Source organism: Eptatretus burgeri, chromosome 4 (assembly GCF_056783735.1).
Source record: "Eptatretus burgeri isolate ZD-2024b chromosome 4, Ebu_testis_v1, whole genome shotgun sequence".
NCBI lineage: Eukaryota > Metazoa > Chordata > Myxini > Myxiniformes > Myxinidae > Eptatretus > Eptatretus burgeri.
In genome coordinates this window covers 73,335,514-73,351,312 of record NC_140964.1, presented here as the reverse complement: position 1 = coordinate 73,351,312, position 15,799 = coordinate 73,335,514, and the positions used below count along the sequence as shown (strand labels likewise).

Below are 15,799 nucleotides of genomic sequence, written 5' to 3'. Positions count from 1 at the left end.
TCAGTTTTTTGGCGTATTCATAACGAAATGGACGTATGCATAACGTATTAGTAACGTACACAGAACGTTTCGATAAGTTATAGATAACTTATACCAACGAATGCTTAGCGTGTTGTCGGCGATCACAACTATGCCCAACGATAGTCTAACGTAGGCATAGCGCGCAGCAGCGTATCGCCGACGATCACGTGACGTAGCCTATTAAAAGGCTGCCGCTCGACGATTCAAGCCGCTGTCACACCTTGCCGTTTTAGCCAGCGTATGCCGACGTATGAAAAATTTGTCTAAAACGCTGGCACACGTCAAATACATTATGGGTAAGTTTTATATGTTACGAGCACGCTGGTATTCAGTCGTAGTACGCTGGCATACGTCGTAGTGCACCGAGTACGTCAACAAATTTTCAGCATGTTGAAAATTTTTCGATGTATGCCAGCGTATGACTCGCATTCTGCATACCCTGGCATACGCTGGCATACGTTGGCCATAAGTTGTAGGCACGTTACGCGATCGTTGACACACGTCGACACACGTTACTTGTAAGTTACTCATAAGTCGAAACACGTCGAGGTAACGTGCTTTGAACCTATGTGTAACGTATCTCCAACGCATATTGACTTAAGTAGACGTATTTGATCGACGCCTTCCGGACGACCACAGAACTTACTGAACGTGTTACTAACTTACAGCTACCGTATAATGGCGTATTGGCAGCGTTTAGGGGAATTGGTATATAAAAATGGGGTTCACACCCGTCAGTGTTCCAGACTCCACGTGTTTTTTTTTGTTTTGTTTTGTTTATTTTTTTCGGCATGACGGTGATGTTGCACTTCCATTTCTAGTGCGGTTATGATTTAAATCGTTGAGCGGCAGCCTATTAATTATATTATAACCGCATTAGAAATCGAAGTGTCAACATCACCGTCATGCCGAAGTAGAAGAAAAAACAAACAAACAACAACAACTTGGCGTGTTTCGACTTATTAGTAACTTACAAGTAACGTGTGTCGACGTTTGTCAACGATCGTGTAACGTGCCTACAACTTATGGCCAGCGTATGCGGAACGTGTGAGTCATACGCTGGCATACGTCGAAAAATTTTCAACATGTTAAAATTTGTCGACGAGCTCGGAGTACTACGACGTATACCAGCGTACTACGACATATACCAGCGTGCTTCAGCATGCTCTTAACGTATACAAAACTTACCCATAACGTATTCGACGTGTGCTAGCATTTTAGACAAATTTTTCATACGTCGACATACGCTGGCTGAATCGTCAAGGTGTGACAGGGCCTTTAAATTAAAGAAGGTGCCAATCTATGCCTGCTGCTCTTGTCATAGATTACTGTATCGATTATCTGTACTTCACATAAATGAGAACAAAGATACATTTGCTCCTGTAGCACTGATGCAGTATCTACTTCAATCTGCGAAAGAACTTCAGGTGTGTGACAAAACCTGGATGTGCAACCGGTGTCATTCTGCACTGAAGAGAGGACAGACACCTACTCGGTCCTGGGCTAAATGCCTGGCATTCGACAGCATACCTCCAGAGTTGGATGACCTCCAACCACTCAAACAGAGGTTGATTAGCCAAATAATCCCCTTCATGAAACTTTTGGATTACCCAAGGGAGGTCAAAAAGCCATCAATGGTAGTGCTGTGAATGTGCCCTCCAAACCGAATGTAATCTGTTCATTGCTTCTTCGACTACCCCAAGATGCTGAGGTTGTGCCACTCAATCTTGAGTGAAAACTTGTGTGTAAATGACATTATATGTATGAATATGTTCGGTCAAAAAAGGTGATGGAGGCACTTTGGTGGCTTAAGCAGCACAACCTCCTTCACAAGGACATTACCATTTGCCAAGACTGGGAAAGTCAGTGAGAAAACATTGACTCAGAATTGTGGGAAGCAATGGTACAGATAGATGCTGAACCGATGGCCATTGAAGTTGCCCAAAGTGAGCACACAAAATGTGACCAGCATGCCGTGGAAGGGCATTGTCTGGTGCCACCACCTCGGCCACCATGAAGACCACCACCAAGACGACTGCCAAGACCATCACCAACACCACTGCCAATGCCTCTTCCAAGCCAACCAGTAACACAGCGACCAGCAGAGTGGTCTCTGCTGTGTCACCTCTTGTAACTGGGACAAATGCTTACTAAGTTTTGCAGTGCTTGGCGAGGGAGCATAATTTCTCTATCAAAGATGTTCCTGGTGATGGAAACTATTTTTTTCCATGCTGTATGTTTCTCACTACCTGCAGCAGGAATCCAACATATTAGTCGGCCAGACATACAAGCACGGCTTGTACACTTCCTTGGTGACGCTGAGTTTGCTGAATAATATGCACAGTTTCTCCTTGCACCCCAGGCGACAAGGACAGCAAGCGGCACGGATCACTGGAAAAGAGTTGTCTGTAGTACACAATGTTAATTCTGGTCAGCAACAATTGCAAGAATTAAAGAAGTACACAGCCCGGCTCAGGGCTGGTGAATGGGCAGAGAACCTGACTGCACAAGGTGTAGCTGACATGCTGAACATTATATGTCAAGGTTTTGAACACAATTACACCAGATTTGGTTCACAATATCCACCCCCGGCATGGCAGAAGTGAAAACACAATTATGCTTGATCTCATGGGTCAGTTGCATTATGCAGCCTTGGAAAAAAATTGAATCTCAAGGAGTTCAACACCACAGCAGTACATCAGCTCAAGCTGAGTCAGACGAAGACCTGGAAGATGAGATAGCCTTTGAGCAGACCAGTAAACTTCGAGGCATCACCTATGATACACTACTTCAAGAAGAGTGTCCAGTTAATGCAGATGATACATATTCTCTTCCACCAAGAGAACACCAAAGGCCATCTGCATTTCTATGAAGAACTGATGATAAATATGAAGAACTGGCAAATCTAGAAAAATATCCTCAAGACTGTGGTGGATTATAATCTGTAAAGAGGACCAAATGTATAACTGTCAGGAAATATTTCAACCAACGACTCTGTTTAGATGGCAGGTTTGCCAAGGATATAGACTACTTACTAGCTGCCCAGTATGCTTTTGAGTCAAAGCAAGTGAAGGATAACTTGCAAATTTCACAGAGACAAAGTCATGGAAAAGGACTCGGAAACAGAACAATTAATGCTGGATTGATGAAATGCTCTGAGAATATGCAGGCAATGATACGGACGGACACAGCCTTCTGGTTTTTGAAGAATGTCCGCGGATCTCCAGCATACTAGAGCACAGTACTTCTGAATCGCTTAGCAATGGGACATCAACTTGGCATCCCAACATGGTTTCTCACCCTATTAGCTGCAGATATGCAATGGCCAGAAGTTATCCAGAGCATCAGTCGCCAATATGGCCAAGTACTGGAAATGTTGTGTTCCACAGAATGATGAGGAATTTCAGAAGCTTGTGTTTGGTTTGCAGAAGCATGTCCACTCACAAACATGCAGACTAAACAAGAGGTGCAGATTCAGATTCCCTAATCCACCAAGTGCTGAGACATCGATTACAGAACCCTCCATTGAGCTGGATCCCATAGTTGTAGCATGACAGCTGAGCCAACAACAACAAAATACTTCCTTAAGTGAGAGAAACTCGAGAAGATAAAGATGTTCCTGAGGATGTTGCATTGGATGAGATGTTGCGACTGTCACAGATGGATATCTATCAGTACAATCAAGTTCTACAATTCACAAAATCTGGCAAACATGTAGTTTTGCAAAGACAACCATCTGAACACTGGCTAAACCAGTACAATCCAGACTTTCTTCTTGCATGGAAAGGTAACATAGATCTCCAGTTCATCACTGACCCCTATTCATGCATTGCCCCTGTTACCAGCTACAGTAGATGTTGTAAGGTGAGAGATTTATGAGTGAACTATTTAAGAAGGTTGCTGAAGAAAGCAGGGGAGATGATAACAAGTCAAAACTGAAAAAAGTTGGTTCAGCATTTCTCAACAACCGAGAGGTCAGTGCCCAGGAGGCAGCTTATAGACTACTATCCCTCCCTTTGCAAAAGGATTGCAGGAAAGTGGTATTTGTGAATACTGCGGCAAAAGACAAGCGAGTTTCTATGCTGAAACCACTTGGTGTTCTTAGACATGCCAGATGATGCTCAAAAAAATTTCTGCACAACGTTGTTCGACAGATATGCGTCATGTCCGCATGAACTAGACAGCATGTGCTTGGCAGAGTTTGCAGCTAACTACACAACTGGTGGAAAAGAAGCCTTGGATATGAATCCTTGGATATGAGAAAAGAATCCACCATATGCAGTGGATATTGTTCCTGACATTCTGGAGGATTACGATGATAGCAATGCAGGATCCACAATGATTACACTTCTGAATGGGCTAGGATTAATGAAGAAACGCAAGAGAGAAGTTATCAGATTTCACAACTTAAAATCTGATGGAGAGGAAAAATACAGAGGTCTCCTGATACTGTATTATTCATGAATAAATGAGGACCGAGGTTTAAAAAGTCACGATCTGACATACAAAGGAGCATTATGCAAATGCTAAAGATACCATAGATGACAGTGAAAGCAAATATTCCCAGAATGCAAACGAAATTGAGAGCTTTTGAAGACCTCGATCATTTGGGACCTCCTGAACATGCACGGGATGCTGTTGCTCCTGGAGCCGAGCATGAACAATTTCAACAGGAAGATGAAGGTATCATAGAAGAACGACACATGCCTCAAGAGGAAGCTGATAACAACATTGACTTGGCTCCTTAAAGATAGCAGGCAAGATCAGACCTTCATGCAGGCTACTCATCTTAACTAAAAAAGGAGTTGATGACACCACAGCAATACAGGGCTATGATGCGAACATTAAATGGGAAACAGATGGAAATCCTAAAACTGCATCGCAAGTGGTGTAAAGACATGGTCCAGGCTCTTAAACAAGACAAGCCAATACCTGTGTGCAGGATCTTCTTGAGTTGGACCAGGAGTTGTCGGCAAGAGCCATATCATCAAGCTGGTTCACCTATATGCCTGTTGTTGGCTTAATGGTTATGGTGGTTGGCTTGGGATCCTAGGATCCTGAGTTCAAATCCCACTTGGCTGTTGAATTAATACCAAGTGGGGTTGACTCTGCCTGTCACCCTTCTGAGGTCGGCAAAATGAGTACCAGCTTGCTGGTATCCTGTGTTTGATTGGCGACCCGTCCAGGATTGTGCCAAATAGCCCAAGAGACTGCTTAGGCAGAACCAATACTCCACACAGAGGATGGTCCCAATGGATGGATGGATGGCTGGAATGCTCTGCACAGAGTATGGTCCCAATAGATGGATGGTTCACCTATGAAACTTCTCAAGCCACTGCCTGGATACTTTGAGCCTGATGACATTGCAGTGATCATTCCCACCTTTACTGGAACTGCAGCCTTTGGAATAGATGGAATGACTTTGCATTCTGCAATGAACTTCACTGCCAGCCCAAAGAGCAAAAAGGAATATCAGTCACTGAGCAGTGACAAGCTCAACACAATAAGGTCCAGACTAGGAAAGCTCAACTTGTTAATTATAGATGGTGTCCATGGTTGGTCGTCTTTTTCTTGCGTATGGCAGCTAAGCTGCCATAGTAGCTATCATTTCTTGGAAGCACTACTGTGTCATTGATGCAGTGCCCCTCTACCAGTACACACTGGTACTCATTTCACCGACCTCAGAAGGATGACAGGCTGAGTCAACCCCCTGGTGTATTTATTCAGCAGCCAATTGGGGCTTGAACTCAGGACTCTAGGATCCCAAGCCGCCACCCTAACCACTGAGCCAACACCAGGCTCACTCCCTGGTTGGTGCTGATCTGCCATACCACTTCCATCGCCAACTGCAAGATATCACTGGGAAGAAAGATCCTGATTCAAGATCTGGTGGAATCAGCATACTTGCCGTAGTTGATCCCTATCAGCTTCAACCTATTGGCCAGAACCATGTTTTTGCCCTACTATGAGACATACTATATGCCAGGCTTACCAGATCATTATGGGAAGAAAACTTCCAAATAATTGAGCTGACTGAGAGTATGCGGCAAAGAGAAGACAGATTTTGCTGAGCTTCTAATGCGTGTCCGTACAGCAACATGCACAGCAGCTGATATCAACATCTTGAAGTCTGGAGATTACCAAAGACAGCCTGCTGGACCCAGAAGATGCGCTTCATGTCTTCAAAACGAACAAGGAAGTCGATGAGCACAATTTCAAACACATTAAAAAAAAGTTGCTGCTCAAGTGTTTGACATAAAACAAGAAAAAAGGATGTGCACACTGACTTGATTGATGTGACATCAACAAAAGCGTCAGCTACTGGTGGATTGCGGGAGGTAGTGTCGATAACTCTAGGAGCACGTGTTATAGTCACCGTCAACATTGATGTATCTGATGGTTTAGCCAATGTTGTATGTGGCACTGTTACAGCCCATTCCATTCCATTCATGCCATGGCACTGTTACCATTCAGGCTCTGATGTCCAAGCTATTTTGGTCAAATTTGACAGTGAATGCATTGGTAGAGAAGCCACAACCAACAAACAGCCAGTACAAGCAGACATATCCTGGAACTGTTCCCATCAAACGACAAGAGGTCAAGTTTTACACTGGCAGAGGCAGAACTTCAGTACAAGCCGTGCGGGTATAATTTCCACTCATACTTGCAAGGGGTTGCACTATACATAAAGTGCAAAGAAAAACTTTGGACAGGATTGTTTGTCTCAATGGAAGGAAAAAGCAGATTTATGCCTGGCTAAGCTTATGTTGCTTTGAGCAGAGTCAAAACCTTGAGTGGTCTACACAAACTTGGGATTGATGAAAGCGCAATTCGTGTCAATCCAGCTGTCAAGGAAGAAATGAATCGACTTCAAGGCAATATTACTCAACTGCTTTAGCTTCCACAGATGCAGGTAGTTGAGGTAGTTGGCTTAAAATAGGTTTACTGAACATCAGATCGTATTTGGAACATCTCCCAGATATGAAAGCTGACATCACCATGAGATCAGCAGTTGTTCTTTGTTTTGTGGAGACTTTCCGAGGAGAAGGACAGAAGCTCAACTATGATGCACAACTTCAGCCGGAAATGAAGTGTTTCAGAGCTGAAAGGCCACGCTCTGCAAAATTGGACAAGGGAGGCATAATGATCATGGAACCACCAGAAATGTCACCGAGTCCTCACCCAGACATTAAAGGTATAGAATACAGAACAGTGACGGTGCCAACACAGAAGGAAATAAAAATCAAAATTGTCACTGTATACAGATCACCCACAACAAGCTCGCCTTTGTTCAAGGATAAATTACAAGATGTGCTGACATCTTTGGATCTCCAGCAGCTGACTGTCGCATTGGGCGATTTCAACTATGACCTTTTGAGTACCCCAGAACATACCGTCACACAACTGATGGGAAAATATGGATTTCGCCAATATGTCTCAGGGCCAACTCCAGACTGTGTCATTGCTGGACTATGTGTACACAAACAAAAATATGGAGATAGTAATAAACATTGTGGACACTTATTATTCAGACCACGATGCAGTAAATGTATCATTAAATCTTTAGACTTTTATTATGTAAATGTGCATCTATGAGTATTGTTGCTTATTATAGAACTCATGTCATGTGCTATATGAGAGTGCAGGTGGATCGCTGCTCTCTGATGATTCAAGAATGGATGTATTCTACAGTTTGATCATCAGTGATATTATGACTATTAAGTAAAATGATACTGGTGATAATAATGATTACTTCGAGACACTACTGTATTGAAGTTTAATTAGTATTGCATTCTTTCGTTAAGTTCATTCACTTAATTTGATCTTTCTGTAAATCCTTTTAATTTGTGTAGTTTTAGTACATCATAATTAAGCAGTCATAATCAGTTCCAATGCAGAGTCGACTCCTTTTTCAAAAAGCGTGTTACAAATAATAAGACTGATTGTATCCATGATGATGTGCTACTGTTAAGATTACGTTTAAAATTCCCACATTTCAAACATTCCAATATGATATTAAGCATGCACTTGCAGGTGTAACAGCCCAAGTATAGTACTGTATTCTACTCATTTCTACAATATAGTGGAATTAAAGTTGCAGGCTTTGAGCAGAAAACGAGGCGTATTTATGCAGTGGAATATTATCTTGTTGGGTCTGATATGTTCTCGTAATCTAGTGGATCAGGCATTGCGTGGTGGAGGTATGCGCTCTCCCGGGTGCCCTTCCAGTTATTAATGAAATCCATTCCATTTGTAATGTGAAATTTAAATTACTAATTGTTTCCAATCCTCAATTACACATTGTTATTAAGGTGAAAAATACATTTAATAACAAAAAACAATGAAATCATCTGAATCTGGTCCCTCTCATGAACCCTAACTGAATACCTCATACATTGTTAGGTTTGTATTATACATTTTCGAAGGTTGATAGAAAAGTTGGATCAGAATCTTGTTTTTCTGTGGAAGCTACAGTAATTACAATGAGCATCAAGAATAATACTATTTCATATTGTTTTCTGTGTTTATATCAGCTCTTGACTCGGCTGTCCAGAATTGCCTTTACCTGTTTGTGTATTTCATTGTATCTAAGTGCAAAGACTTAGGCTCTCTCTTCTCTCTCTCTCTCTCTCTCTCTCTCTCTCTCTCTCTCTATCTCTATCTCTCTATCTCTCTATCTCTCTATCTCTCTATCTCTCTATCTCTCTATCTCTCTATCTCTCTATCTCTCTATCTCTCTATCTCTCTATCTCTCTATCTCTCTATCTCTCTATCTCTCTATCTCTCTATCTCTCTATCTCTCTATCTCTCTATCTCTTTATCTTTCTATCTCTTTATCTCTCTATCTCTATCTCTCTATCTCTCTATCTCTCTCTCTCTCTGTATCTCTCTCTATCTCTCTATCTCTCTATCTCTCTATCTCTCTCTCTCTCTGTATCTCTCTCTATCTCTATCTCTCTATCTCTCTCTATCTCTCTCTCTCTATCTCTCTATCTCTCTCTCTCTCTCTCTCTCTCTCTCTCTCTCTCTCTCTCTCTCTCTCTCTCTCTCTCTCTCTTTCTCTCTCTCTCTCTCTCTCTCTCTCTCTCTCTCTGTCTCTCTATCTCTCTCTCTCTCTCTCTCTCTATCTCTCTATCTCTCTCTCTCTCTCTATCTCTCTATCTCTCTCTCTCTCTATCTCTCTCTCTATCTCTCTCTCTCTATCTCTCTCTCTCTATCTCTCTCTATCTCTCTCTCTCTATCTCTCTCTCTCTATCTCTCTCTCTCTATCTCTCTCTCTCTCTCTCTCTCTCTCTCTCTCTCTCTCTCTCTCTCACTATCTCTCTCTCACTATCTCTCCCTCTCTCACGGCGCAGACGCACACCCTTCAGAGAACGAGCGTGAAGTGTGGGATACTGTAGCTCAGGTGCTCAGCCATGCAGAGCAAGTTTTAGCTGCCCTGCAAGCATATCAAGGTGCTGGACCTCAAATTCGGGAGGTGAGTCTTTCACAAAGTCAAAATGGCAAGTGGTGATGGAGAAGCCATGTAGAAATAGATTGTGATGGAGTAAGAAAAGAGAAATCGAGAAATGATAAAACTATGTGTATGAATTGCTGTCACTGACGACAAACAAAACATTACCTTCCAGATGTGGATTTTTAACACTAAAACAGCAAGTTTCGTTTGGTCATTGCAATGACCTCAACTTACCGAAGCACATAAATGCTTCCATATCATTGAGAACCAATTTCAAGTGAGAAACAATGAAAGTATTGTTATGGTCATAGCATGTCTGAATAACTCCAGAGGAATGGTAAGACTTTAAACCCTTTCAAGCTCTCGATCCAGCTCGAGACGACCCGAATAAGCCCACGCTCTCAACCAAGATTACCTAGTTGCCTGATGCTCTCATGCATGCCCCATTTTACGGCATCTTTTCCACTCACCCCTTGCCTTGGCCCCCACCTCTTCCATGGGAGGAGTCGGGGAGTTCTCTCTCACCCGATTGGTGTGTCAGGGCTCTGGTCACTGGTGGCATCTTGCTATTGGCCCCGTGGTGTGGTTCGTTGGGATGCTGGGTTTTGGCGCGATGTCAGGGCCTAATTATGATTGTTTTCCCACCTGGCATGCTGCACCGACGGGAGGTATCCCAGACCGGTTAAAGCCAGTGTTTAATGGTTGTGAGGGATTCGAGAGAGGACGTGAAGGAGTTTCTGTGCTGAGTTGTGCATGAAAGTGGCTTCAGAGTAGAGTCTGTAAGGTAAACATAACTTGCAGTATCTGGACACCTATCTAACACATTCACAACGCATATCTATTTATATGCAATACAATATGCTTAACTGAACAAATGCTATTAAATAACTATCGTTGTACTAAAGATTGATTATTAGCTCACATGGAACGTAGTCCCGGGGAGCTTATGGGATGGTGCGTCGTCCGTCCGTCTGTCCTTCCACAAATACTTGCAACTTCTCTGAAACTACACATACGATTTTGATGAAACTTTACCACAACCTTCATCACCCTGTATGTTCCAAATTTTGTTCATTGTATTAAACAAATCTAACCCTAAGGGGGCGATGGGGGTTTCCCCCCAAAATAGGTATTTGCTCGAACATTGGTACATTTTGCTGATTCCTTCCCACATTGACGTCGTCCTCAGTATCAATATTCTCCCATGTGAGTGCCTCAGAGTATTGCCCCAGGGGGTATTGTCTCATACACAAATTTATCCCATCTCATCTTCAGTTGTCATATCCTTCCTCCTGCTCATGGAACACTGAAGCTTGTGGCGAAGAATTTGTCCTGAAACAACTTGCCTTTGCCTCATGGAAGGCAATCTCAGTTCCCTCCATGAAGCTCAGAAAAAATGTGTGTCTACCTTCAGGAGAGCAAGGAAACAATATCTTTCTAATCTCAAGTCTAAACTCTCAAACCTCTCTCCCTCCTCCAAATCCTGATGGTGTCTGGTTCAGTCTGTTTCTGGTGTATGTTCCCCCTCCTTCCCCTCCCATACCACAAATGGCTGCACAGCTGGACACTGCCCATGAAAGGCTAAATGCCCAAACTCCGTGTTTGCCTCTAAATCTTGTGTCCCAAACACATCGCTTTCTGTGTACCCACCTTACCCAGTCACACACAGCTGTTCCTGGACCCTGTGTCCTTTTCTTCTGACAAGGGGAGAGTTTGCTGTCAAACCTCAACTCAGATTCTGCAACTAGACCAGACAGCATCAGCCCACGTGTCCTAAAAACCTGTTCTGCTGCTCTTGCTCAGCCTCTCTCTGCTCTATTCACCCTTTTATTTGCTCAAGGTCATCTGCCATCTGCTTGGAAATCAGCAAACATTGCCACTTTGCATAAAAAGGTGCAAAAACAGATCCCTGCAACGACAGACCAATCAGCCTTCTCCCAATCATCAGCAAGGTTATGGGATCCATCATTACTTCAGACATTAAATCCTTCCTCGTCTCCAATGGCTTGATTTTCGATAATCATTTTGGTTTCATAACAGGTCGCTCTACCTTGGATATGCTGCTTCTGCTTTCCCAACAACAGATGGAGGTCCTCAATGCCAGACATGAGATCAGAGCTCTCTCCCTCAACATATCACTAGCTTTCAATATAGTCTGGAACCCTGCCCTGCAAAACTTTCTTCTTATGGTATCCAAGGTAATCTCCACTCTTGGCCCGTGGACTTCCTCTCCTGTCACAGTCAATGTGTGACTTTTAATGGCAGTGTTATGGCCGATGTGCTTTTTCTAATCTTCATCAATGAGCCCTCCAACTCTCTGGAAAATCCTCTTTATCATTTTGCTGATGATTCCACCCTCTGCCATACCATCGTTCATCCCTCAGATTGGCAAGCAGCAGCCTCTTCACCTTTTGCAGACCTGGATAAAATCACCAGCTGGAAAAACACTTGGAACATGTCTTTCAATCCTGAAAAATCTCCCACTCTCACTATGTCTCTCTGAAAGAACCATCTGGACCCCCCCCCTCCCACATCTATTTTCTCACCAATCCTCTAAAATAAGTTCTGTTACTCAAGCTTTTGGATCTCACTATCTGCCATTATCTTTCCTGGGAAAGCCCAATTTCCAAACTGGTTTCCAAAGCCAGTCGCCGACTGGGCATCCTCCATCATGCAAAGTCCTTCCTTGGCACACCTGAGCTCCTGACCACATGCAAAGCTATCATCCACAGCCTGATGGAGTTCTGCTCTCCCCTCTAGGCTGGTGCTCCTGCCTCACACCTAGCTCGGCTTCACACTGTGGAAACCAAGGCTTTTAGGATCATTGGTATCTCCTGCAATGAAGCAGAGTCTTTAGTACTTTAACTCTCTCACCATGGGCAGGTCAATGGTCATTCTGTCTTCGACTGACTCCTCTCCGGCCTTGCACCCCCTGTGCTATCTGTGCTCTGTCCCCCTAATATTTCTGCAGGACACTGGAAAGTCCACCAGCAACCCCCTTCTGGTGAAACTGCCAAAATCAAGAATCACTACTCACCTAAACTCTTTCATTCCTCTTTTTCCCCATCTCTGGAACAAATTCCCACACTCTCTTCAATCCCACTCTTCCCTCCATGTCTTCAAAACAGCTGTTCACCACCATCTCATGTTTTTTCCCCATCCAAAACCATGTTATTTTCTACCCCTGTTAATCCACCTCCTTCGACATCCTGGTTTTCCTTATTGTAAGTCCCTCTAGTGTCCATCTTGTTTACCCCGTGTACCCCACCCCATCCCTCTCCCTTCCACAGATCTCCTGATGTCCCTGTTCCCTACTGTTTTTGTGCTTCCCTCTCCCACCCCTCTTGTCTCCTGCTCCCTTTATTATATACTAGTGCATGGCCGTACGTGCAAAAAAAAAAAAACTTTCGAACCACGTGCCAGAAACAACAACCACACAGGCCGTTCCTTCGCTCTCGCGTGCCCATACGTGCGTGGCCATACGTGCAAAAAATAAAATAAATATAAAATAAACTTTCAATCTGCGTGCCAGAAACAACAACCACACAGGCCGTTCCTTCGCTCTCGCGTGCCCGTACATGCGTGGCCGTACATGCAAAAAAATAAAAAATAAAAAAAATAAACTTTCAAACCGCGTGCCAGAAACAACAACCACACAAGCTGTTCCTTCGCTCTCGCGTGGCCGTACGTGCGTGACCGTACGTGCGTGGCCGTACGTGGAAAAAAAAGTTTCAAACAACCACACAGGCCGTTCCTTCGCTCTCGTAAACGACGACTGGATTGGGGCATTGTGTTTATCTATAAATGCGCATAAAAATTGAGAAATTATTAGAATACAGTAAGTCATCACGATCCGGAAGTCCGTACGTTGTAACCCGTAATGGGGAACTCGCTCTAACTTGGCCATAACTTGGGAACCACTTGTCCGATTAATTTCAAACCTTTTGAAAGGCAAACAGAGATTGCTGGAATTATAGATTGAAGATAGATACTGTGGGTGCAAAACGCCAAGCAACGTGTCCTGTCATTGGTAACTAAGGCGCCCTTTCCCCATCGGCCACACCTACGCAGCAACGTGTCCTGTCATTGGTTTGGTAAATAAATGGCCATAACTTGGGAACCACTTGTCCGATTAATATCAAACCTTGAAAAGGCACATACTCAGGGCCTCAGCAATATACCTGGCAAGTTTCAATTAGATCGGACCAGTGGTTGTCGAGAAACAGCAGTCACAGACACACACACACACACACACACATTGCTGGAATTATAGATAGATTCTGTGTGTTAGCTCTTATGTGAGCCTCAATAACGTATCGAAGAAAAAAAAATAACTACACACACGATTTCGACTAAAGTTGACCACAACCTTCTTCACCCATGATGGTAAAACTAATATTTCTATTTTCACCAAACTTTGTAGAACTTCAGAGGACCAATGCCTCCTGATGCCTTGTATTTCCCATCAAAAAAATGCATGTTAAGTAGATCAATTTAACGATCAAAGGTCATTACGATTTCGGGATCGCTACTTTTAACTTCTTCTCAAAAAGTATTCACCCAATTTAGAGGCAACTTGGTAGGAATCATCTCTGCATGGCACTTTCACAAATTTGTTCAAACCATTGGCTAATTTACATATTTTGTGGGTCCTCCACGCCTACCAGTAGTTCACTGGTTCTACCAGGTGAGCCCAGTGGCATTCCCCCCCCCCCATCTTTAAGGGTTGCGAGAGATTCGGGAGATGACGTGAAGGTGTTTTTGTGCTGAGATGTGCGTGAAAGTGGCTTAATAGTAGAGTGTGAAAGGTAAAAAATAACATGCAGTATATGGACACCTGGTGAACACATTCACAACGCAAATCTATCTACATGCAATACAATACATTTAACCGAACAAATACTACGAAATAACTCTCATTTACACTAAAGATTGATTATTTTACACCCCAAGAAGTTAAAACCAACAGCATATCCCACACCTCCTAGGTCCCACTTCCCTATTTTCCCCCGGTACAACATCCTTCCCTAAACTACCTCTGCTCTCACTTTCCTTGCAAATTTCCCCTAAGACCAGTTGAGAAGCCCTGAAGGCCAGTAGTGAAGCCCATACCGACCAATGGAGAACTTTGATGTAACAGAGCTTGGTTATGTGTAGATAATAAGGGTCGTAAAACACAGGGGACAAACGAGTTAGGCTATTGGAATGTGTTTAATAGTTTAAGCATGACCTTAATGACTGAAGAGAAAGACTTGACTGGACAGCCACAAGCAGGTGGTTGTAGAGTTGAGAGATAAAAAGAGGAAGTGAATGGAAAGTTTAGAGATTCTGGTAAACACACAGGCAATGAGTTATTTCAATACAAATGGGCCAGTGTGGCTGCAAATGTGTGGATGGTGGAGAAATCAACGATGGGGGGGGGGGGGTTGATAAGGATGTTGTCCAAGGCTTTTGTGTATCAATCTCCACAATTGTTTGAAAAGTTTTGCAGAAACGATCGAGTTATGGATGAAGAGTGCACGTAATTTTGACACTAAATTTCAGCTGCTATTTCATACTTCTTTCCCAAATTTATTGTGTGTGTGTGTGCGTGTAACATTTGTGTCGATAATATATATATATAATATGTGTATCTATAATATGTATAAAATGTCACATATAATATTTCTGTGGAAAGCATTTGCAAAGTGGCACACATAACGTGTGTATATAACATGTTCAACCCGTCACGTGTAATATGTGTGTATTTGTGCAACATGTCACGCATAATGTGTGTATATAATATCGTACAATATGTCACGTATAACATGTGTGGACTCGTATATAATATGTCACGTATAACGTGTGTACCCATATATACCATGTGCAATATGTCACGTATAACGTGTGTATGCATATATAACATGTGCAATATGTCACCTATAACATGTGTGTACTCGTATATAACATGTGCAATATGTCACGTACTGTATAACGTGTGTACTCATGTATATATATATATATATATATATATATATATATATATATATATATATATATATATATATATATATATATATATATATATATATATATATATATATATATATATATATATATATATGTATATATGCACAAGCCGATAGGCAGACATGGGTAGTCGACTACCCAATAGAACCTGAGGATTAAGCACAAGAAAATTCATGATTCCAGCTTCAAGGGTGAATGCTGCAGATTGTTTTTTCATTAAAATACCCCCACATTTAGAGGTTTTTCGGCTGTTGCTAAGCAACGGAGGGGTCCATAGCAACGGTTCTTTCTCACACATAACTAGGACATACC

At 42.7% G+C, this 15,799-nt stretch overlaps 1 protein-coding gene across 7 annotated transcripts in view; it reads left to right on the top strand.

Moving 5' to 3' along the window:
• LOC147028344 (CYFIP-related Rac1 interactor B-like) overlaps positions 1-15,799 on the top strand; it is a 69,933-nt gene that overhangs the window by 29,067 nt on the left and 25,067 nt on the right. For all 7 annotated transcript variants that reach the window (XM_085878661.1, XM_085878660.1, XM_085878657.1 and 4 more), the window contains one exon: positions 9,378-9,499. In XM_085878661.1, the coding sequence (XP_085734787.1) occupies positions 9,378-9,499 (122 nt within the window). The remainder of the gene's footprint in view (positions 1-9,377; positions 9,500-15,799) is intronic.